At 49.0% G+C, this 20,680-nt stretch overlaps 1 protein-coding gene across 2 annotated transcripts in view; it reads left to right on the plus strand.

Annotated features, from left to right (window-relative positions):
• The window catches only part of RADIL (Rap associating with DIL domain), a 75,365-nt gene that overhangs the window by 29,148 nt on the left and 25,537 nt on the right, over positions 1 to 20,680 (plus strand). For both annotated transcript variants that reach the window (XM_073361933.1, XM_073361934.1), the window contains 5 exons: positions 1,700 to 2,016; positions 4,471 to 5,148; positions 6,874 to 6,911; positions 10,960 to 11,120; positions 19,581 to 19,693. In XM_073361933.1, the coding sequence (XP_073218034.1) occupies positions 1,700 to 2,016; positions 4,471 to 5,148; positions 6,874 to 6,911; positions 10,960 to 11,120; positions 19,581 to 19,693 (1,307 nt within the window). The remainder of the gene's footprint in view (positions 1 to 1,699; positions 2,017 to 4,470; positions 5,149 to 6,873; positions 6,912 to 10,959; positions 11,121 to 19,580; positions 19,694 to 20,680) is intronic.

The raw sequence follows: 20,680 nt of genomic DNA on the forward strand, positions 1-20,680 counted from the left end.
AAGATGGGGATTCTTGCTTTGTTTTAACAACTCTGCTGTTGCTTTAAATTAAATTATGCTGTTGCATTAATCCTGAAACAGAATTTTGTAGACCCTTTCATTCTGCTCCTACGTTAATCAACAAACGAGCGTGCAGCCGACCTTTCTGCTCCTGGGAACCCCAGATGAAAGGTCTGAGGATTCCAGACAGCATTCACAGCTTCTCCTGTTTTTCTTTTCCAGAACTTGTGCCCAATCAGTGATGTTTCCAGCATAGAGAGGGACTCTGGCATGCTGGCTTGTTTCTGCCGTGGGGAATCCAGTCGGGCTGAGCAGGATGGGTTTGGGTTTGGCCGTTTGGGCCTATTTATACACTAGCTCTAGTCCCCATTTGTCTTCCTGACAGCTCTCCTGAATTGATGCTTGTGAGAACTTAATTACAGCTCTGCTCTGCAGCAGGCAGGCAGGCAGGCTTTTCACTGCAGTCTGCAGGTCCTGGCAATCAGCGCTCACACCCCACTCACAGCCAGGTGCACTTAGCCAATGGTGCAGGGAGCAGGACCCTCAGTGGACCCTGCCTGCTGGCTGCATGGTAAGGAATGAAGCCCCCGGGCTGTCACTCTGCATTCTGGCCTTCGTTTGTTTTCGATCAGTGTATTTTCCACCTTGTGTGGCTCGGGCCAGCTGGTAAAAAGATGCTGCAGATTTGAGATGGATCCTGGCTGCTCCCAAGTAAGGTGGGGAGGATATTTCAAGAGACCATTTTGTGGAGGGAATGGGAAGGCTGTGGGGTGGGGCTGGGAAGTTACTCTCATTGATTAGCAGGGTGAAGTTGGCTCCGAACTTGTTTGTATTTGCTTCCAAGATCTAGTGTCTAGCCCTTAAAAGCTGCCAGTTCTATGGGTCCAGCTGCTCAGGAAAGAGTGGGGATTAGTGGTGGGGGTTGGGCTCGTTTGTTTTGGAGGGATACCGTCCCTTTCCCTTTCCCCTCCTGGTTCCTGAACGTTGTGGTGAGTTTCCAGGGGCTTTAAACAACATTTTGCTAATCCTCTGCAGGTCAAAGCTCTGAGAAGATGCTGGAGTTTTCATCTCCAGACAGAATATGACTCAGGGTCCTTTCTTAAGAACTCCTCTGCTGTTCAGTCTCGCAAGCGATGCAGCTATTTATGATGATTTAAATATGCTGGCCCGCTGGCTTGGAGATGGCAAATGACATAGTCCAGCTGCAGCCCCAGATTCTAGGGGACTGTAGGATTTTCAGTGCCCTGTGATCCTGGGGCAGGTGACAGCGGGTTCTGGGCAGAGTCTGACCAGGGGAGTACAGGCAGGATGTAAAGGCAGTTTGTGTGATGTCTGGGAACATGTCTTTGCTACGCTAGGGTTCTCTTATGGCTCCATCTATGGTAGCAGCTGACTAGAAGGCATGTGTTTGGGCAGTGATGAAGGAGTGTCCGGAGATAAAATGGTGGCCCAAGGATTAATAGAATGAGAGATCTCCATGGCCCTTATTTGGCAGGGTGAAGCCAGGCCTAGGGAGTGAAAGCCGTGTTCAGAGAGCCCACACTTTGGTATCTGGGGCATGGCTGGCTTAGTTGCTGGCTGAATGTTGGTCCCAGGGCCAACACTCACTTTTGTTATTCCCCAAGCGGGACTGACAGAGGGCAGAAAGACAGGGCAGCTCTTTGCATGCCCCAGCACTGAACACTGCTCTCGTCCTTAGGCATTAATGCCCAGGCTCGGAAGCTGCAGAGGAACCGTGCGAAGGGCACCATGACCCTGCTGACGGGATGCAAGCGACACTCCACGCCACCAACCCTCCGACGCAGCGTGAGTGAGACCAGCCTCAGTCATGTGGGCTCTCTGGAGGAGGAGCAGCTCAAGAGACATTACTCCACGCTGCCCGAGACCATCCGCGGCCTGGAGAGCTCGAGAGATGGGCAGCAGGCCCCCACGGCAGAGCGGAATGGCAGCAGTGTGCGGTACTCCCTCTACCAGTCCCCTCACCTCCTACTCCTGCAGGGCTACAGTTACCAGCATGTAAGCACCCAGCCTTGACGGTCTGTGCAGTCCCTCTACAGCCCATGCCATCAGCTCCTGACAGTCCCGGCAGGTGCCCTAGGTCCCGTGGGGAGGTGTGGGTTTTCAGACACTGAGATGCTGTATTGCGTGGCATTTGCTACTCTCCTGGAGTCCAGAGACATGCTCGGAGAGAGGGCTGCTACATCCCCTGCCTCAAGGGAAGGGGGATCCTGGCACAGAGATGCTGAGGGAAAGAACTAGCTTCTGCTAGTAACCCCGAGAGCCACTCCGGCTGACTGCAGTTGTGGCTTGCCCCTGCCAGGGGTTTTGAGAAAGAGTAGAGTTTTCTCAAATAATATTTAAGCAGATGTCTTGTCTCTTGACTTTGCTGCAAGGGCTCCTGCTTGTTTGGAGCATTGTCCTTGGCTCCTCTTAAAGTTGCGACTCTTTGGAGCCCTGGCGAAACCTGCGATTTAGAGCAGACATGGACAGGCGTGAGAGTCAGCTGCTCAGGTCAGCCAAGTCCAGCTTGCATCAGAGCCCAGGAATAAGGGTGGAGTGGGCACAGGCAGCCTGACATTAAGGTCTACCCAGAATATACAGGGTTTGCCCTTTGGGAATGTCCCATAAAGCACTATGGTGAATGCAGTGCAAAGCTGCTGCATTGTATAGTGTGCCGTAGGGCAGCATAATAAATACCATTGGGGCTTGGCAAAGGCACTCGCCAGGGGCGATCAGGGAACTTTCCTTGCAGAATTTAAGATTTCATGATTTAAAAAAAAAAAGCCTTCATGCGTGTGACAAAAACCTTCCTACTGTTGGCCCACGCAGGGCTGTCTGCCTGAGTCTGCAGCCAGGCAGCCTGCAATGACTGGTAGCTCCAAGCTGCCTCCATTCGTTTCCATAGGGTGTTACCTCTGAAGCTGCTTTGTCACCGTCTGTGCCAATTTAACACCCCTCAAAGGTGATACGTAGATGGGTAATGTGGGCAATTTCAACCACTCCCCAAACCCAGCATGCACTTTGAGTACTGGCAGTGAGTAGGACTCGTCTCCAGCTACTGACCTACTAGCTGGTTTGTCAAGGGTTGAATGCCAGAGTTTGCTAAGATTTCGTGTTCTGTTCTGTGGTAACACAGATCTTATAGTCCTTGCCAGCTGTTATTGTGCTACCTCTGCTTACTGTAGGGTGCACTGCCATCCTCTAGAACAACTGTTGTTATCCCCATTTTACAGATCAGGAAACTGAGGCACTAAGCAGTTAAGTGAGCTGCCCCATGTTGACCAGCAAGTCAGTGGAAAAGTCAGGAACAGAGCCTTGGTGTTCTGGTTCCTTATCCCCAGTTTTAACCACTAGATCCCACTGCCAGTGCAAGAGAGAATGGGTCCTGCTCTGTCCTCACACATGGAAGTCAGTGACAGATGCAGTTGTGTAACTGAGGGCAGACGCAGGTCCTATGTGATTTCGTTTTTGCTGCTGCCCCTTTTGTAGTCAGAGAAGGGAATTGAGAGTGGAAGGTGGGAAAGAAAAAAGGGCTACAGAGAGCAGATGAAACCCACTGATCTTGACCTTGGAGAGAGTGACACTCCATTTATGTCTGAGTTCCAGAATGTCCCAGTTCCAGTTATGGGGTGACGCAGAGCAGTGATTAGTGATACATGAACTCATTTGAGTTAATGTGAGAGCGTGCTGAGGGCCAGAGCCACCCTGAGGGTTGACCAGCTGTATCTGCAGGGTTGATGTGTATGACTGCATGCTCTGGTAGTCACGCAGAGGTGGTAAGAGGCAATGAAGTGAATGTCCCTTACTGTTCGCGAACGAGCAGATGACATCAGATATAGTGGGGCAGTGCAGCATGTCTCCATCTGTTTGTTCCCTTTGCAATGCATCCTGGGAAAGATAGTTCGCTCATTCTGCATCCATCTACCCAAAAGGCGCTGTTAATCTTTGATGTCAATTATTGGCACTCATTATGCTGGAGTAGCTAGCCAATGTCAGAGGAATTATATAACCTTCCTCCCCAGCTGTAGTTAAGTGGGATGGAAGCAGGTTGCGCAGTTACTTGTGTAATGGTACCAAATGTATTAGCCGGTTCATGTATTGAGGCGACAGTCACAGAAGAGTTACATAGCAATTGCCGTGTAAATTGAGCCATTGCATGCTAATTGCTCCACGTCCTGTCTCTGGTAGCGCACCTCTTCTGCTGCATGAGTCACTGCTACGCCAACTCCAGGTATAATTTGGGGAAAGCACTGCAGTGTTTGGAATAAAAAATAGTCCTGCAGTGCAAAGATGTGTGTTGTGGGCACCCAGGGAACTGCAGGAGGCCACCGGCACGGCTGAGTCAAGACACCAGAGTGAGCGGAGAGAGAAAGCTATTTTAATGGCTTTACCGCCTGTCAGATCAAGTCACTTGCGCAGCTGCTCATGGCTCGTGCCTGCTTCGCTACCTGTTTTTATGCTTGCATCTAGGATAGCTTGGTTTACCTGCTGAACCGCGAGCAGCACACGGTGGGCCAGAGGACTCAGTCCAGCAAGCCCAGCATCAGCCTCTTCGCCCCGGACATCCTGCCCCTTCACTGCACCATCAGGAGGCTCAGGCTGTCGAGCCGCTCCCAACACCATTCGGAGGAGAAGCTGATCCTTGAGCTCATCCCGGGGGCCAGTGTGTCCATCAACTTCTCCGAAGTGGTAAGGACGATCGTGCTGCACCACGGAGACCTCCTGTCCCTGGGGCTTTACTATCTGCTTCTCTACAAGGACCCCACGAGGGCCCAGCCGCTGCCTGCACAGACACTGATGAGGCTGAGATCTATGCATCGAGCCTCGGACCCCGAGGCACCCATGACCTGTAAGATGTGTGGCAGCCAGCTCAAGGAGAGGGGCCCCTCCTCCAAGAAGCACGGGCCCTCCCCCGCCGCAGGCCAAAGATCAGCCAGGAAGAGGCTGCAGCTGGAGTTTGAGCGAGCTGCCGAGGACGTGCTGGTGAGACGGATCGTGACCTTGATCGAGCCTGGGGGTGACGATCACAAGTTGACACCGGCTTTCCTGTTGTGCCTCTGCATCCAGCACTCCGCCACCAGCTTCGAGCCGGGCGACTTCAGCCAGCTGCTGCTCAAGTCCGCCAAGATGATTCAGAGGACAGTGTGGGTCAGTCTGTGAGCTTTCCCTCGGGGAGTCAGGGGACGGGGTAGTGCTGGGGATGCAGCAGGTGCTGTAGGGTCTCCGAATAACACCTCCTGTGAACTCGAAGCCTAGGGTGGGGCACTCAAACTTTGCCCAGCCAAGGGCCACACTGGTGGCTCCGGGGGCCCAAGGGCTGTGCTTAGCAAATCACCACCGTCCTTCCCTGTCACCCAGTTGGGCAGCCCACAGATACTAAGTCCCCGCTTGTGAGGCTCCGTCTGGATGTCTGCCCAGGCTGCACTTCTGGATTAAAGAGGGTGGCCGCAGCCACGCTGTAGATCCCCATGTAATTCGTAGAGGCTTGCAGGCCTTGAACTATCTTGCGAGGGTCTGTTGATCAGGAGCCCACCCTGTCCATCAATCCGAGGTCTTGTCCACTCCACTGCCACAGCGGTTTCAGAGATCCCAGGGGCTTGGGCTGAAGGGGCTGCTTGGTGTTGATTGCTGTGGTCAGAAGGTGCAAGGATAGGCCAAACTCCTATTAAATGTTTGATGTTCAACCCCTCTTGGGTTAGCTCTAATAACAGGATGAGGGGTAGCCCCTAGCCTTCCCCAGTACTGCCGCTCCTTTCGTAGCCAATGGCCTTGAAGCACAAACTGGAGGCTGAGTGGAAGGGCATTAGACCACTGCTGCTGTATGGGAGAGGTCTGGTTTTAGAGGTCGCTGCAGGCCGGAGTCATTGTTAGCTGTATGCCTGGTCACTGGACAGGAATGCTAGCTACCGTACGTACATCACGACCCTCCATGCTGCTGCCTAACTGCCAGGGAGTGTGAGTGGAGGAAATGCACTTGCTGTAACTGAGTGGAATCAGGGTCTGTACGTTTCCTCCCTGGTAGAGACCACCTCGTTCTCCTGCAGCGCGCGATGCCATTCTGGCCTCCTTTCCACCAGCCGTTGTTTCTCAGCGTTGCTCCCCAGATACGGCTGCAGGCAGCCGCCAGTGTTTCAAGCCGTGCAGCCCAGCCCTGAGCGGGTTTAGGAAAACACGGTGATTAGAATGGCAGGAGCCTGACTAATACTGGTTCAGCTGCCTCTGTGGTGGCAATGTTGGGAACTTCGGGGGGAAGGATTCATGCAGATCAAAGTTTAGTGCTCTGCAGCAAATCAGAACTGAAATAACAGTCATTCCGGGGGGCACAGTGAGACAGACACAGGAATCCCAGTGGGCAACGGACCCTGAAATAAGCACCCGCATATTGTACCATATAAGGATATAGCTGCGTAATTATATTCTAGGCAATTGCATAGTTCCAGTCTCCCTTGTTCCTTCCCGCCCCATTCCTTTTTGTGCACTTGCAAAATATATTGTAATTATATTAGCAAATGGAGTGTGCTTGTCGCCATAGCACCTGTGCGTCATTTCCTTTTGTTTAACTGTCTGTGCAGAACAGCTGCAGTTGCTAGAAGGTGCGTTAGATACAGAACAAGCCTCCAATAGGCATTTTAAATATAGTTTTTGGCACAAGAGAAAAAAAAATCGCTTAACCAAAGTTTTGCTCTGCCTTCCAATAAAGTGCAGAATAGCCAGCCCACTCGGTGTTCCTGACAAAACTATCCCAAGCTCCTGATGCAGATAGTACTGTTCCCCCTGGGTGTTTATGTGTGTGTGTGTGTGTGTGCATCCCTGTCTCTCTCTGCATTATGGTTTTCTCATATTCGCTTATGTTCCCCCCCCCCATTATCCTAGGAGAAAACGAAAGAACTGGCTGAGAAGCAGTCCCAGCAGTAAGTATCACCCGTCTTTACTCTCTCTGCCTCCCTCCTGCCCCACTCCTGCTTCCTCTTATGAATAGAGAAAGAGCTGCACCTACGGGGAGAGAAATTGCCTGTGGAGTGACCAAGAGGGAAGTTCTGTAAAGAGCATTAGGCCAAGGCAGCATTGTTAATATACAGGCCCTGATTCAGCAAGGTGCCTCTGCTAATGTCTAATTTAGGTGGGGGCTTCTTGCTTGGTTCACCACCAGATGGGCGACATTTTTTTACACACAACTTTTTTTTGGCGAAAAATGTAAACTCAGCGACACAGGAACATTTTGTGAAGTCGTGTCCGTTCTGGCGAATTGTTCGTTTAGAAAAACAAACAAAGAATTTGAGAAAATGCAAACGTTTTATATATTTTTTTATTTGCAATGACTTGCTGTTTCAAAACTTCACACAGCTCGACTCACTACCTTGCTGAAGCAAGGACATAAAGCTTTTAGCACCCCTGCTGTCCGTGCCCTTTATATGGAAGGCACTGCTGTACTATGGCCAGGAGACAGCTAGCAGAGGTGCCTGCTGGCCTCACTGTATCCTCGCCCCTGGAAAAACCCAAATGCACTAGTAAAGAGCAATGAAAGGCCACTTTTTAAAAGCAGCTTTAGCCCAGCTTCTGATTTTGCAGTTGCATTTTTCCACCAGCAGTTAGTTGCAGCTGCAGATGCTGGCAGTCAGACATGCAGTTAGAGCACATCTGCACTTGGAGCTGGGGCTGTGATTCCCAGCTCAAGGAGACATACCCGTACTAGCTCTCATCGAGTTAGCATGCTAAAAATAGAGCGTAGCCATAGCAGCATCAGCGGCAGGAGGGGCTAGCTGCCCAGAGTGCGTGCCCATCGGAAATGCTAGGCGTGTACTTGGGGCAGCTCATCCCTTGAGCTACCGAGGCTATGCTCTGTTTTTAGCACGCCAGCTTGATCAGAGCTAGCACCAGTATGTCTCCTCTAGCTTGGAGTCTTACCCACAGCTCAAAGTGCAGACATGCCCTTAGATAGTGGAGTGCTAGCATTTGAGCCAGCAGAACTGGAGGCCATTGAAAAAAATTTAGGCCCTTGAAGCACAGCTGGTGGGTGAATAGAGACTTTCCTTTCATTGTTTTACTGAAACACCTTGGGGTTCTGCTATGTTTAACACACAGTGACAGTCCCCCAAAGAGCTTAAATAGACCAGCTCTCTGTACCCATTTCCCCTCCTACCCTTGAAGTGACTTCACCCAAGGTCACTTACCAGGTCAATGGCAGAACTGGGAATTGAGCTGCAGTTTCCTGAGTCCCAGTCCTAGTCCTCGCCCCTAGCCACTGGGTCATGCTGCACGTTAGCCCCTGTGACACACTTTTATACCGGGACCCTGCACATGCACACCCTGAAGTGATGTGATTCCTTGACAGTCAGGGGTTACATGCATGTGGACTGCAGGTGGATGTACATCCCACAGCGCTGAATGGGTTAATGGCCTCACTCCTTCCTGTGTTTATGCTGGATCCAACCCCAGTACGTCCCCCAGAGGCCTGGTGTTGGCCTACTTTTCCTTACACTATTTTCCGAACATCTGAAGAGAGAAGTTAGTAAATGTATACTTCAGGACACTTGACTGCAGTGTTGCGTTTCCCCTCTTGTGTGAAGTTGTGCTGCTGTGTGTTTAACTCTTGCACGCTTGCAGTCTCGCCGTTCGTGCCAGCTATCGCCAGCAGCTGGGAAGCCCAGCCACATGCTCTTCAAACTCAGGTTGATATTATTTGATTTCTTCAGATTAAATGCGAGCTCTTCAAAAGTGGCTATTCCTTTGGGTGCCCCTCTTGAGGCACTCTGAGGGAACCTGATTTTCAGAGGTGAGTACTCTGCACTTTCTGAAAATCCAGACCCTTTTCAGGTGTCTCACAGGTCGGCGTCCCAAAAACGGCAGTCCCAAGACACTAGTCTCTATAGAAGACCTTGGCCCTGTGTATGTCTCAGACCCAGCGGAGGTGAGATTTGGGGAGCGTCATTTTAAAATTAGCCATAACAGATGTGAGCAGGATCCTTGGGCAGAGCTACCTCCTGCAAAGGGTAATAGCCACATAGAGTATGGGCAGGGAAAGGGGATTACAGCAGGGGATATACAAGTTCAAGAGACTCTTCGGCTCTGCGTTTGCGGCTCCTTTTGTAGTCAGTGGCAGCGATGTGTGTGCGTCCAATGGCACTGAGCTTGATCCTGCCACATTCTGTGTATGGAAAGCCCGCTGATCCCCTGAGATAACCATGAGCTCCAGGGTGATAGACACACTTCACAGGGTTCTGAGGGTACCATACCCAAGAGTGAAACTGTAAAATCCAGGGGTTTACTACAGGGCAGCCAGATGACTTGGTGCTAAGGAATTTCATGGGGGTATGGTAAATCACAGTGTGGTAAAGATAAACCTATCCATCTGTTACAGCCATGTAGTTCAGCTTCTTCAGTTTGGGTCTGTGTACAAGTGTTGGTTCATTATTGTGTTGTGCGAGCAATCCTATAAATGTGATTAGCAATGAAGCATTTTTGCCCAAAGTCCCTATTTTTTACTGGCTTAAAACATTCCTCAGAAAAATATCTTTTGAGGCTGAAATTCTTCATAGTTGTTCTAAAGTGAGCTTGTTTTATAAAGTTATCGGAAATCCCATCCAACCATTTTTGACATATAGCATGAAAAGTGTTTTGCTAGTTAAGAAATTTTCCAGATGCTTTAAAAAAATTTTTTTTATAGGCCTTTGGTTAACTCAAGAGGGTTGCTGCTCTCTGTACGGTACTCGGCCTCTGGACTGAGAGCCAGTCACCAGCACTAAATTCACAGGCAAAATCTCGGATGGTTGAAAACAGTCTCCTTAGCATTTGCAGTGCTATATAAAGGGCCTGATCCTGAGAGGAGCTGAGCGCTTTCAGCTCCCATTGACTCAGCGCCTTTCATATCAGGCCAAAGTGTTAAAATAAACATTTGATCCAAAATTTGCCCTTGTCAAGAGCATTTTTTGCAGAAAGTCTTTTTCAGTTTCAATGCTGCTTTAGTGAACTTGGGCTCTCCAGATTGGGGGTTGAGGGCTGCTGTTAATAGGGCAGGGCTCTGGGAAAGACTTTCAAGCGTGCTTTGTAGAAGCCTAATGTGAGACACCTTAAAAGGGGCTTGGTTTTCAGAGAACAGGTGCTTACCACTTTCTGAAAATCACGTGTCTCAAGTTGGGCACCTGACATTCCCCCGTCCCTTCCGAGAATCTTGCCAAGTCTTGACAACCCTGTTGAAGTGCAGTCTGCTCCAGGTTTTATTTTGACCCGTCACTTTTCTCCTGATTTGTTTTTGTTTTCCCCAAACTCCTGTATCCCACTGGTGGCTGCCACTGCATCCTACCGCGTGACCAGGGGAGAAGGAATCATGTGACCTCCTTTAGTGTTGTTGTTCATTCCTAAGAGCCTGGGAAACACTCGGCACCTTCAGCTCCAATTGAGGTTGCTCAGCATTTCTCAGGAGGTGCTCAGCACCTGGCTGTAAATCAGCAGGTAGGAGGTTCTCAGGACGGTTAGCAAATCACCGAGATCCAGCAGTTGGTCCCTGGGGAGCTGGGCTGTGGCGTTTCCACTGACCAGGGAACAGGAATCCCATTGCTGATTTGCAGCACAGGTCCCTCTTGTAGCAGCAGCATAGTTTCACAGCACATCGTAACCCCCAGGGGAAGCCAGCGGCTGGGTTTGGTTTGGGTTTGCTTTTCAAGACCATAATTCTTGTGCTGGCAATAGTCTGTGACTGTGCTCACTCTGAAACTTCTGAGTGTGCTGAGAGAAGTGTGTCCATGCAGGCACAGGAGAGTCTAAAATACTGGAGGGTTGTCTGTGCTGCTGGTGTATCCATTTTTCATTCCCACTGGGACGATCCTGCATCGCCAGCCTCTGAGAGGGGCGCAAGCCTTTCCCGTAGCCAGGGGCTTCGTGCACACAGAGAGACTGCAACTGCAACCAGCTTTGTCCTGACTGGAGTCTGAAACTCTCCTCTTGCCTTCTCTGTCTCACCAGTCAGGATCCTGGATCCCTGTCCCGCTTCACCATCACAGACCTGGTCCCGGACCTGCAGCACATTCTCTTCTGGATGTCCAACTCCATCGAGCTCCTGTACTTTATCCAGCAGAAATCCCCCATCTACATCCAGAGCCTGGAGGAGGAGCTGGATGTCAAGGGTAGGACTCATGCTTCTGTATACTGATATGCCTCCTCAGTACAAAACTTCCCCTGCCGTATGCCTGCTGTGTGACACGTCAGGCAAAGGGGGCGCTGTAGCATCTAGCTGGTTTGTTGGTGTTTTCCTCCATTGCTGCTCCAGCAAGGTACTTCCATCCTGACTTCAGAGACCACCATGTTGCCTCTGTCTCCCAGATATGCCCTTCGAGAGTCTTGGGGTTTGTGGAAAGTAAGGGAACTTCACCCACAGGCCTCATGACCCCACCAGCTCTCTGGGACCTCTCCTGAGCAGGTTCTTGAATGATAAACTGTGGCGCCTTTAGTGGCATGTCCACTGGAGATTGAGCCAAGGCAGCCATAGCATGTGGAAGCTTGAATGTCCTGCTGGGCTCTGCTCCCTCTGCTTCCCATTGCTCAATCCTGAGAGCAGAATTGCTCACCTGTGGAATTACAGGTGCAAAGAAGGCTGGACTGAAAGTCAGTCTCAAACTCAGAGCTTTTGTGTGACTCAAGAGTCCCTTCTAAACAGACAGTGAAAAGGAGGTGGTTCTTCGAGTGCTTGTTCGTGTCCATTCCAGTCAGGTGTGTGCGTGGGCATGTGCACGGCAGCTGGAAGATTTTCCCCCTAGTAGCATCTGTCGTGTCGGCCTGGGTGCCCCCTGGAGTTGCACCTTCAGGGCGCTCGATATAGAGCCCTGCCGACCCACCACCCCTGCAGTTCCTTCTTACCGCCGGTGACGGTTAGCGGGAACGTCCCATAGGTCTTGCCTTGGCAGTGTCCACTGTATCTAGTAGTTTACCTCTTAGTAGTAGAGTTAGTATTAGTAGTTAGTTAGTGTTAAGCAAATGCCTTTCCCAACTGGCTCGAAAACAAAGTCCCCACATTGTATAGAGTCAAAACTGACTTCCTTCCTGGGATTTTGGTTTATTAATAAGATAATAAAGCTCAGATCAAACTTTCCCCCAGGCTTAGCTGCTCCCAGGGTTCCTCCCTCAGGACTGCTCAGCTCACGCCCTAGATCCTTTCTCACCAGAGGACTACTCCCATCTCCCTTATATCTTCATGGGGTACCAAGCCACCTGCCTTTGAGGCCAGGGAACTCACTTGGCCCTACTGGGTTTCAGCCACCTTGTCAGAAGGGGCTTGTGCAATGATGAGCTCTTGCACGTAGCCTTTTGAAGCCATGAATGGTTATGATTTTGGGGCCTGGATCCCATTGCAACCAAGGGGTCACTGTGACTTCTGTCACGAAGAATGGACTGATGTCTGTGTGTTGATACCCGAGGTAACAAGATCCTTTCCCTGACCCCTTAGTCCTGGCCACTGAGATAAGAGGAAAGGGATGCAACATCGGTAAGGAGGCTCTGGGAGTATTCTGCAGGCCGCCCAGTCCTCCAGGCTGCCATCCCTTGCTCTGCATTTTGCAGCCTCACCTCTCACTCCACCCTGTGAATTGAATCCATTAGATCGCAGACCAGACTGGCTACCTGGTTAGCAGTGTTACTCAGTATTACCGCTGCCTCTAGAAGCACCATTAGCTTAGGCTAAGCTAAGTCCTCCAGCCCTGTGAACACTTGAGCGGGAAATAATCCCCCTTATCAAATGAGTGATGACAGCTTGGAGCCTTAGGGAGTCTAATGTGGTGAGGGGATTAGCCAGGCTTCACTCTCAGCATGGCCTCGTTTGGTTTTCTCATTCCCCTCAGAGGGAGAGGGAGCAAAGGACTCAAGAGCCAAACCAGCTGAGTGCTGGATGCTCTCCATGTCCTATGCTATCTTGGTTCCCATGCTGATACAAGATGTAAAGACTAACGTGTGGGTGGGAGGGTGGGACAACGGGTGCATTCTTAATCAGTGAGAGCTCTAAAAAATGTGCTTGTAGGCTAAAAATACTGCAGCCCTCACAAAGTGCAGGGCGCACGTGAGCAGCTGCTGGGAAAGTCAGATGAAAAACCCTGGGAGTTGGGGTTCACTTCATCCATTGCAGGGCTCAGCACGATGTCGAAGGAAGATCCTGAAACTAATTTGGTCTTTTATCTTTTCTGTGAATCTTTCTCTGGGTTTTCTTGCGGCCTGGCGGCTTCCCCACCATCATCTGAATATGCCCACCCCTGCAGTTCCTCACTGTTTGGATAAGGGCTTCCCAGTTGTCCCAAATTATTTTCTCTACATTTCTCACCATTGTAGAGTCTGTGTTGATTTAAAGGGAGATTTGTCAAAAGCACTCAGTGTTGGCCCAACTCTACTCCCGCTGCTGTCAATGGCAAACCTCCCACAGACTGCAGTGGGAGAGAGGTAGGCCAGTGGCTCTCAACTTTTCCAAACTACTGTCCCCCTGTCAGGAGTCTGATTTGTCTTGTGTACTCCCAAGTTTCACTTCATTTAAAGACTACTTGCTTAGAAAATCAGACATAAGAACACAGAAGTGTCACAGCATGCTCGTACGGAACAATTGCTGGCGTTCTCATTTTTACCATACAGTTATAAAATAAATCAGTTGGAATATAAATATTGTACTTATACTTCAGTGTACAATATACAGAGCACTATAAACAAGTCATTGTCTGTATGCAATTTAGTTTGTACTGAGTTCGCTAGTGCTTTTTATGTAGCCTGTTGTAAAACTAGGCAAATATCTAGAGGAGTTGATGGACCCCCTGGAAGACCTCTGAGTGTCCCCAGGGGTACCTGTACCCTGGTCGAGAACCACTGAGCTAGGCTAACGCAGAGTGATTTAAAAATCCTGCCCTTGCTCTCCTTCCTCATTAATTATTGGCCCCATTTTGTCTCTAATGCCCCCCCCCCCCCCACCAACACACACGCAGAACACAGAGCATGGGCACAGACACTGTCCCCCCAGGGAAATTTGTAAGAGTCTCTCTTTCCATTTTTGCAGCCCTTATTGGCAGTCAGCCATTCCTAACGGTCTCTCTTTTCTTCTTTGATCACCATTCCACTTTCCCATCACAGTACAGTTTATGTCATTTTGTAACCTTCTCTTTGTACAACGCTTTATGAAGCCTCACTGGAACTGCAGTCTTTTTCTTCTTAATTGGGGTGTTGTTTAGGGTGACCTAGCTGCTTTCTGCATTGCTGGGTTTCAATACTTCCTTTGACTGGGCCTTATTCGCTGTGGTGAGATGGTGGCTTCACTGAAGTCAATGGCAAAACTCCCATTGACTTCAGTGGGGCCAGGATTTCACCCTATTTTCATTTCTCACAATGTGCATTCCTGATCCCTAGTCATGCCCTTGCACAGCTGCATTCTGTGAATCCTGTCCTTACTATTCTGAATTCAAGAAGCTTCCTTATTATTCTCACAGACTTGATCAGTTTCTCCCTGTTGGTAAAAAGCAGATTTAGGATGGCTTCTCTTCTAGTTGGAATCTCTACTTATTGGGTCATAAGGTTGCCTTTACATCACTAAGGGAAATCTTTGATCGTTCCTGGATCCAACACTGGCAAGGATTGTTGGGCAGGCTTTACACTGGTTAAGAAAAGGCAGAGCGAGCACTTCAGGCAGAAAAAGACTGACTCATTCTGAAACCAAAGATGAGGGATAACCGTATGAATGCACAGAAGTGTCCCTGCACAAATGCCGGGGTAGGGCTGGCTGAAAACTGGGAATGCTTTTCACAAAACATCTTGCAAAAAATTTGTCCCTGTTTTTCTGACTAAAGAAAATTTGAAATTCAATTTTTTTCTGCCAGTTCTATCCAGGAACATGGGAAACAACCAAGCACTAGAAGTATTACTAAGTGGTGTCAGTTATGGTGTAGCTGGCAAAACCCACACCCCACAGGATGGGTCTCATAACTGGAGTATTACTATGGATAAGTACAGTCTACAGAGATGAGAGAGATGGATGATGCTCAGCTTGCAGGGGACTACTGATAGAGAGAGGTGAAATATATTTACAGTGCCAGCAAGCTTACAAGGAATGAAAAGTCAAGGAAGATGACGGTGGGCATTTGCTGCTGATCACTAGGACTGGAGGAGAGTGAGAGAAAAACCTCCTGGACCAAATCTCCAGTACTCAGAACCCTAGGTCATTGTGCTTAGTTGGATGATGATTACCCAGATACATGCTGGGTAACATGCCTGGAGAAATTGGCCATGGGCAAATCCAAGCAGGCTCTCCTTGCAGCAGCTAATCTAATGTTCTGTGAATCTCAGTCCTTCTGTTCTATAGCACCAGCCCCTCCCTCTGCTGCTCTCTAGTGTCGGATCTTCTCCTTTCTTTGCTGACATTTAGTAGCTGAAGGGTCTCTGAGATGAACACCTGTCTGCGTTCCTCTCTCATATCCCTGGAGGGATTCTGGGACATTTGTCTTCCCTGGCTGGTAGCATTTGCTCCCTCCTGGGCTGTAATCGGTGGGAACAGCTAGATTTGGGTTGCTGTCCAGAGAGAGAATTCTTTAAATAGGTCTGTTCCCTTAGTGGGAATGGTCTCTGGGAAAGTGAAGTCCATGGCATGTGCAAGAGTGACGACAGCAAGCATGCAAGTGAAGGGGCATTCTGGGTTTGTGGGGTGAGTGACATTTGCTTTAAACTCCAGGACCTTATATGGGGGAGAGATTTACCCCCTGCCCATTCCAGGCCTTACTTCAGCAAAGCACTTAAGTGAGTGCTGAAGTCCAGCCCTGTTCAGCAAAGCACTTAGGCACAGGCTTGACTTTCAGCACTCTTAAGCCCCATTGACCTCAATGGAACTTATGCCTGAGGCTAAATTTAAGCAGGTGTTTAAGTGAATTGAGCTGGATGGCTGAGTTGGGGCCATCCTGATTCCATGGGCTGATGCTCAGCTGGGAGGGTGGTGGGGCTCAGGTGCGGGAGGCAGCAGCGTAGTGTCATATAAATACATCTTGTGCCGGGCAGGTTTTGGTGAATCAGGAGGGGTAGAAATAACATAAACAAGAGGGTGAGGGAAAGGTTAAAATCAGTAGTTTGGCCTCTTGACATCCCTCAGGAAATATCTGTGGGAAGATTTTTAAAAATAAAAAAATTGTATCCTGAGAATAAGCGAAATATTTTTGATTTTCAAAGTCTAGCCGATACATTGGAGCGCACTGAACCCACAGCTGGCGAACAAAAAGGAGAGGTTTTTTCCTGCACCTTTTCCCTTCCCATTCATTGCTCTCTGTCTGTCTAGACCAGGGGCCATGACCACTCCCCTCTCTTTCCCAGATTGCTCAATGGGGGGAGAGTTTTGTGAGAGATGGGGGGATTCCAGGTATGCATAAGGATGAGAAACCCTGTGCTGGCCTCTATCATTCTACATGTGAGGGTGTTTTTCCTGGCACATGTTTTTAATACCCTTGTTGAATTTAGGAATTGCTTTTCCACTCAGGTGATATGAAATAGTCTGAGAAAAGCGCTGTATCCCTGGGAAATGCAGGTGTTTAGACCTTGCTGTATGAGGAATTCTGTCCTATAATTAGAGCAGATTGAATAGTTTAAAAAAACAAAACAAAACAAACAAAACCCAACAACCCTGATTTGGGTATATTTTTGTGACTAAAAGCCCCATGTTCAGTTTGTAGCTTTGTGGGGACATATCAGCCACATGTATCTGGATGACCTGGAATTCATGAAGCCGTGTGCCAATCCAAGAAGCTTCATGAATCGTAGCAGTAATTAATATTTGCCTGACAACTTTTGTCAGAAATGTGTTGCTTCTTTTTTGTTACTTTCCTGATCCCATGTGATTTAGATGACCGGTCAGGCAATACAAATAATGGATACAGAGTAGTCAAAGCGAACTGTTTGTGAACCAGCCCATAGGCTGAAAAATATTTGTTGGAACTGTTTGGTGAATACTTACAAATAGATTCACAGAAATCAGCACCAGGGCCCAACTGGATCGCTAACCGAACCTGGGGCTGGCTTCCTATTGAATACTATTCCTCAAAAACTTTAGACAACAGCTGAGCAACTTGAGGGCAACTTGGGTGACAATCGCTTAGGACCCGATGTGTTACTGGGGGCTTCCGTAAACAGATCACACCGTACTGAGTACTTTCAGGACCTTACGGAATCCATAGTCTACACATGGGTCTCAGGAAGAGCTATCCCTTGTGTCTCCATACCCCTCTCTGCAGTCACCCCCACCTCCCGGCATGTGATCAGAAATATTCATAACGTGGACTGGCTATGTTTGTCTGTGCTTCTTATTTTCTGGTTTGAAATCCCTAGCACCTTGGCTTTCAATTTAAATTGCCTGAAACAGATGAGCACCAAGGTTTTCTTCTGCATAGCCCATGTTATTTTTCATGTCAGATTTGAAAATCTTATTATGGCCGTGTTTTTAAATGATTACATTGGCTTTTCACTTCAGAAACTTGGGTTCACATCAACCTCAGGTCAAAAGTGAAATGAGTTAGAGTGGTCTCAGCCTGCTCTGGAGTGGGTATTTGCCAGCCTTTATAGAGTTCAGTGTGAGTAGCGGTCTCTGTTCCAAATAGATCAGGATTAGAATATCAGACTGGGACTAAGGTTTCTTGGCACAGCAGTGAGGGGTCCTGCTATTGGAATAGCGAGTGGGGCTGTAGACCAGGATTCAGGTGCATTAAGCAGCGCTGTATGTGGAAGTTTACAATGCTCCTGCCTTCATTACACATGGGTTGATTCAGTCCTATTAGCCCTGCACTTTCCTGAGCCTTAAAAATTCACCAACTTACCTCCCTGAACTGCCCCAAAAGTGTGTGTGGCTGAAAAGTCCTTCACTAACCATCTGCAAATGGGACTTGGGGAGTGGTCAGGTGGATGATGTCATGGAATTTCCCTCTTTCTGATTCCACATCAGAGGAACGGGGTGGGGCTAGTTTGGCAAAGCTATCGAGACCTTCTCTTCTGTTCCAAAGGCAAAGTTTTCTGACAAGCTGCGTTTGGAAAGCACTTCATCCAGCTGCACAAATATTCAGCATATGGGGCTGGCGGGGCTGCAAATCTGGACTGAAATCGAAGCATTGCTAGATGAAAAATGTTAGTCTGTAGGGGAAATATTAACCCCGTCCCCGCAACTGCTCAGCGCCCAGAAATACAACGTATATGTGTTTAACAGCCACTGCTGTGGCAACCCCATGTTTATTAGAGCTGGATTTCTGTACACACTCCCTGCTCACAAGGCACCGAGGAAAGTGAGATGCAGTTTCAAGTCTTTAAGAGAGAGCCAGAAAAAGGCACCAGCAGAAGACAGGGTTGGAGTTTTTGACTCCTGACGTGGCATCCTGTAATGGCTTCCCAGCCACTGTGGAAAGGGAAGGCACCAGTATTGAATTTGTATTGTCCCCAGTGCCGTATCCTTTGGAGATTGACTAAGGGGCAGGCGGATCCTGGCAAAGATGATACAATGAGAGAAGAAAAGGGAGAACCAGCTAAGTTCTCCTGTATTGGAGTGAATTCAGGGGGTTGCAGTCACGGCCCTGGAGACTGCTGCCATACATTCATCCTCCGGATAAATAGGAGGGGTTCAGCTGGGCAATGGCAGTGCAGGCTTCCCCTCTCAGTGTGTCTGCTCTGCTCTCTGCTAGGGAACAGGAGCTCTGTCTTGTGCATTCATCCTCAGGCCTTTCGGTGTGACTGCCGGCACTGGTGACAGTATCAGTGTGCTTTTTGTGACGTGGGTATCTGTCCTCCAAAATGAGAGCACCATATTCACCAATGGCCTCAAATGGGAATGGCTTCTCTTTCTGAACCTCTGTCTTAAAGGAGCGCTCTTGAGCTGTCCAGCTTCTTAAAGTCAAGCCAGATAAATGCGCCTTCAGCTTTAATTTCACGAGTGCAATGGGGACATCAAGTGGCCAGGTAAAGTAGTGCAAGTTGTGCATACTTGTGAATGTCCCGAGGATGCACCTGCTCCCTGATTTCTTTCCATTGTAGAGTGACTGTAAGAAATAACTTAAGCATCAGTTCTCCTCCATGCCAGCCCCTCTCCTGCTCTTTGAAATAGTCCTCACTGTTGGGAGCCTTTGCAAGACAGCAACGTAAATTATGCCTCCCAGTAGGGAGCTATTGCTGCTACAACATTGTTAATCAAGAGTTCTGTATCTTTTATAGCGCTTTCCACCCAGGATCCTAATGCATTTTACCAATATTGCTAAAGTAGGGGTCATGTCCTTCCTGTGAGATCAGAGAGGATAACTGTCTCCCTTTTATAGACCGAGGGGCTGAGGCACAAAGAAGCTGTGATTTGCTCAAGGGCACACGGGTCAGTGGAAGAGCTAGAAATCAAATCCAAAACTTCTGGCTCCCAATCCCACGCTGTAATCATTAGCCATGCTTTCTTTGCAGTAACAAACCCATGACAGTTCGGTGTGTGTCAGTAGACTTTGCATAACGAAATACAGCATCACAAGTTGACCCTCAGAGAGACCATTCTTCTACTAAACTAACGGACCCGGTAGCCCGGTTTGGAGCCCTTTGCTCTGACGCGTTGCATTGCTGTCTTTGTCCTTTAGGTTCTAAGGAGTCTCTGTTCTCTTCAACCATCACAGCCAGTGAGGAAGCCATGACAGTCCTAGAGGAAGTGATCATGTATACCTTTCAGCAGTGCGTATACTATATCTCCAAGGTATGTGCACCCCCAACGCCTCCCCCTCTCTCCTGCAAATGCACAGCCTAATCCAGAGAGCTGCCAAGGGAGAAGAGGAGCCTTGTGCTGATAGTGTCTCACGGGAAATCAAAGGGGGATGATGGGGGAGAAGTCTCCCATCTGAGCACCCGTGCCTGAAATCGCGCCCCCCCCCCCCATCGTGTCCCAGGACAGCAGGTTCTTCTTTGTGATGAGTTCTAACAGATATACTCATTCCTGCAAGCCTCCTCGGTGTTAAAAAACGCTGGTCTTTAGGATGCAGTACAAGGCACCCGGGGAGTTGACTTTCCCTAACTTTCCTTAGTCACTGAAGAGTGAACCTGAAGGTCAGAAACGATTTTTTGAGGGGTCAGAAATGATCAAACAGGTTGATTTTTTTTAAACGATGTAGATATTTTTGGATGGCCCTTCATTTGCACAAGTTATTTAGCTGTTGTTTTTTCTACTACAGCAGCGCCTAGAGTGCTCAGCCAGGATCAAGGGCCCATTGGGCAAGGCATAGGACAAACATGTAGTAAGAGAGAGACCTTGCCCCAAAGAACTTGCAGTCTAAATAGGTAAGACAGACAGAGAGCAGTAGACTGGGATTCAGGGGCTGGGGTGAAATTTCCAGCTCAGCCATAGGCTTGTGTTAGACGAGTCATTTGATGTACCCTGTAAAAAGAGGAGGATATGTTCCTAGCTCTCAGGTGGGGTGTGAGGATAAAATCCATTAAGGATTACGAGCTGCTCAGATGCTGTTTACTAATATGAGCCCCCCATTACCCTACACAGTATGTGAGCGCCTCATGATCTCTGAAAGATGCTACGCTGTATCAGAATCTAGATAGCAAACAGGGTGAGTTTTAGTATAATCACCCTGGCAGGTGATTGGCAGTGGGGGAGAGCTGCATGTCGGGTACCTTGAACTGATCACAGTGAATTTCTGGCAGGTGTCAGCCTGAGAGGTCCCTGAAGAATTAACAG

This window comes from Lepidochelys kempii, chromosome 10, assembly GCF_965140285.1.
Source record: "Lepidochelys kempii isolate rLepKem1 chromosome 10, rLepKem1.hap1, whole genome shotgun sequence".
Lineage (NCBI taxonomy): Eukaryota > Metazoa > Chordata > Testudines > Cheloniidae > Lepidochelys > Lepidochelys kempii.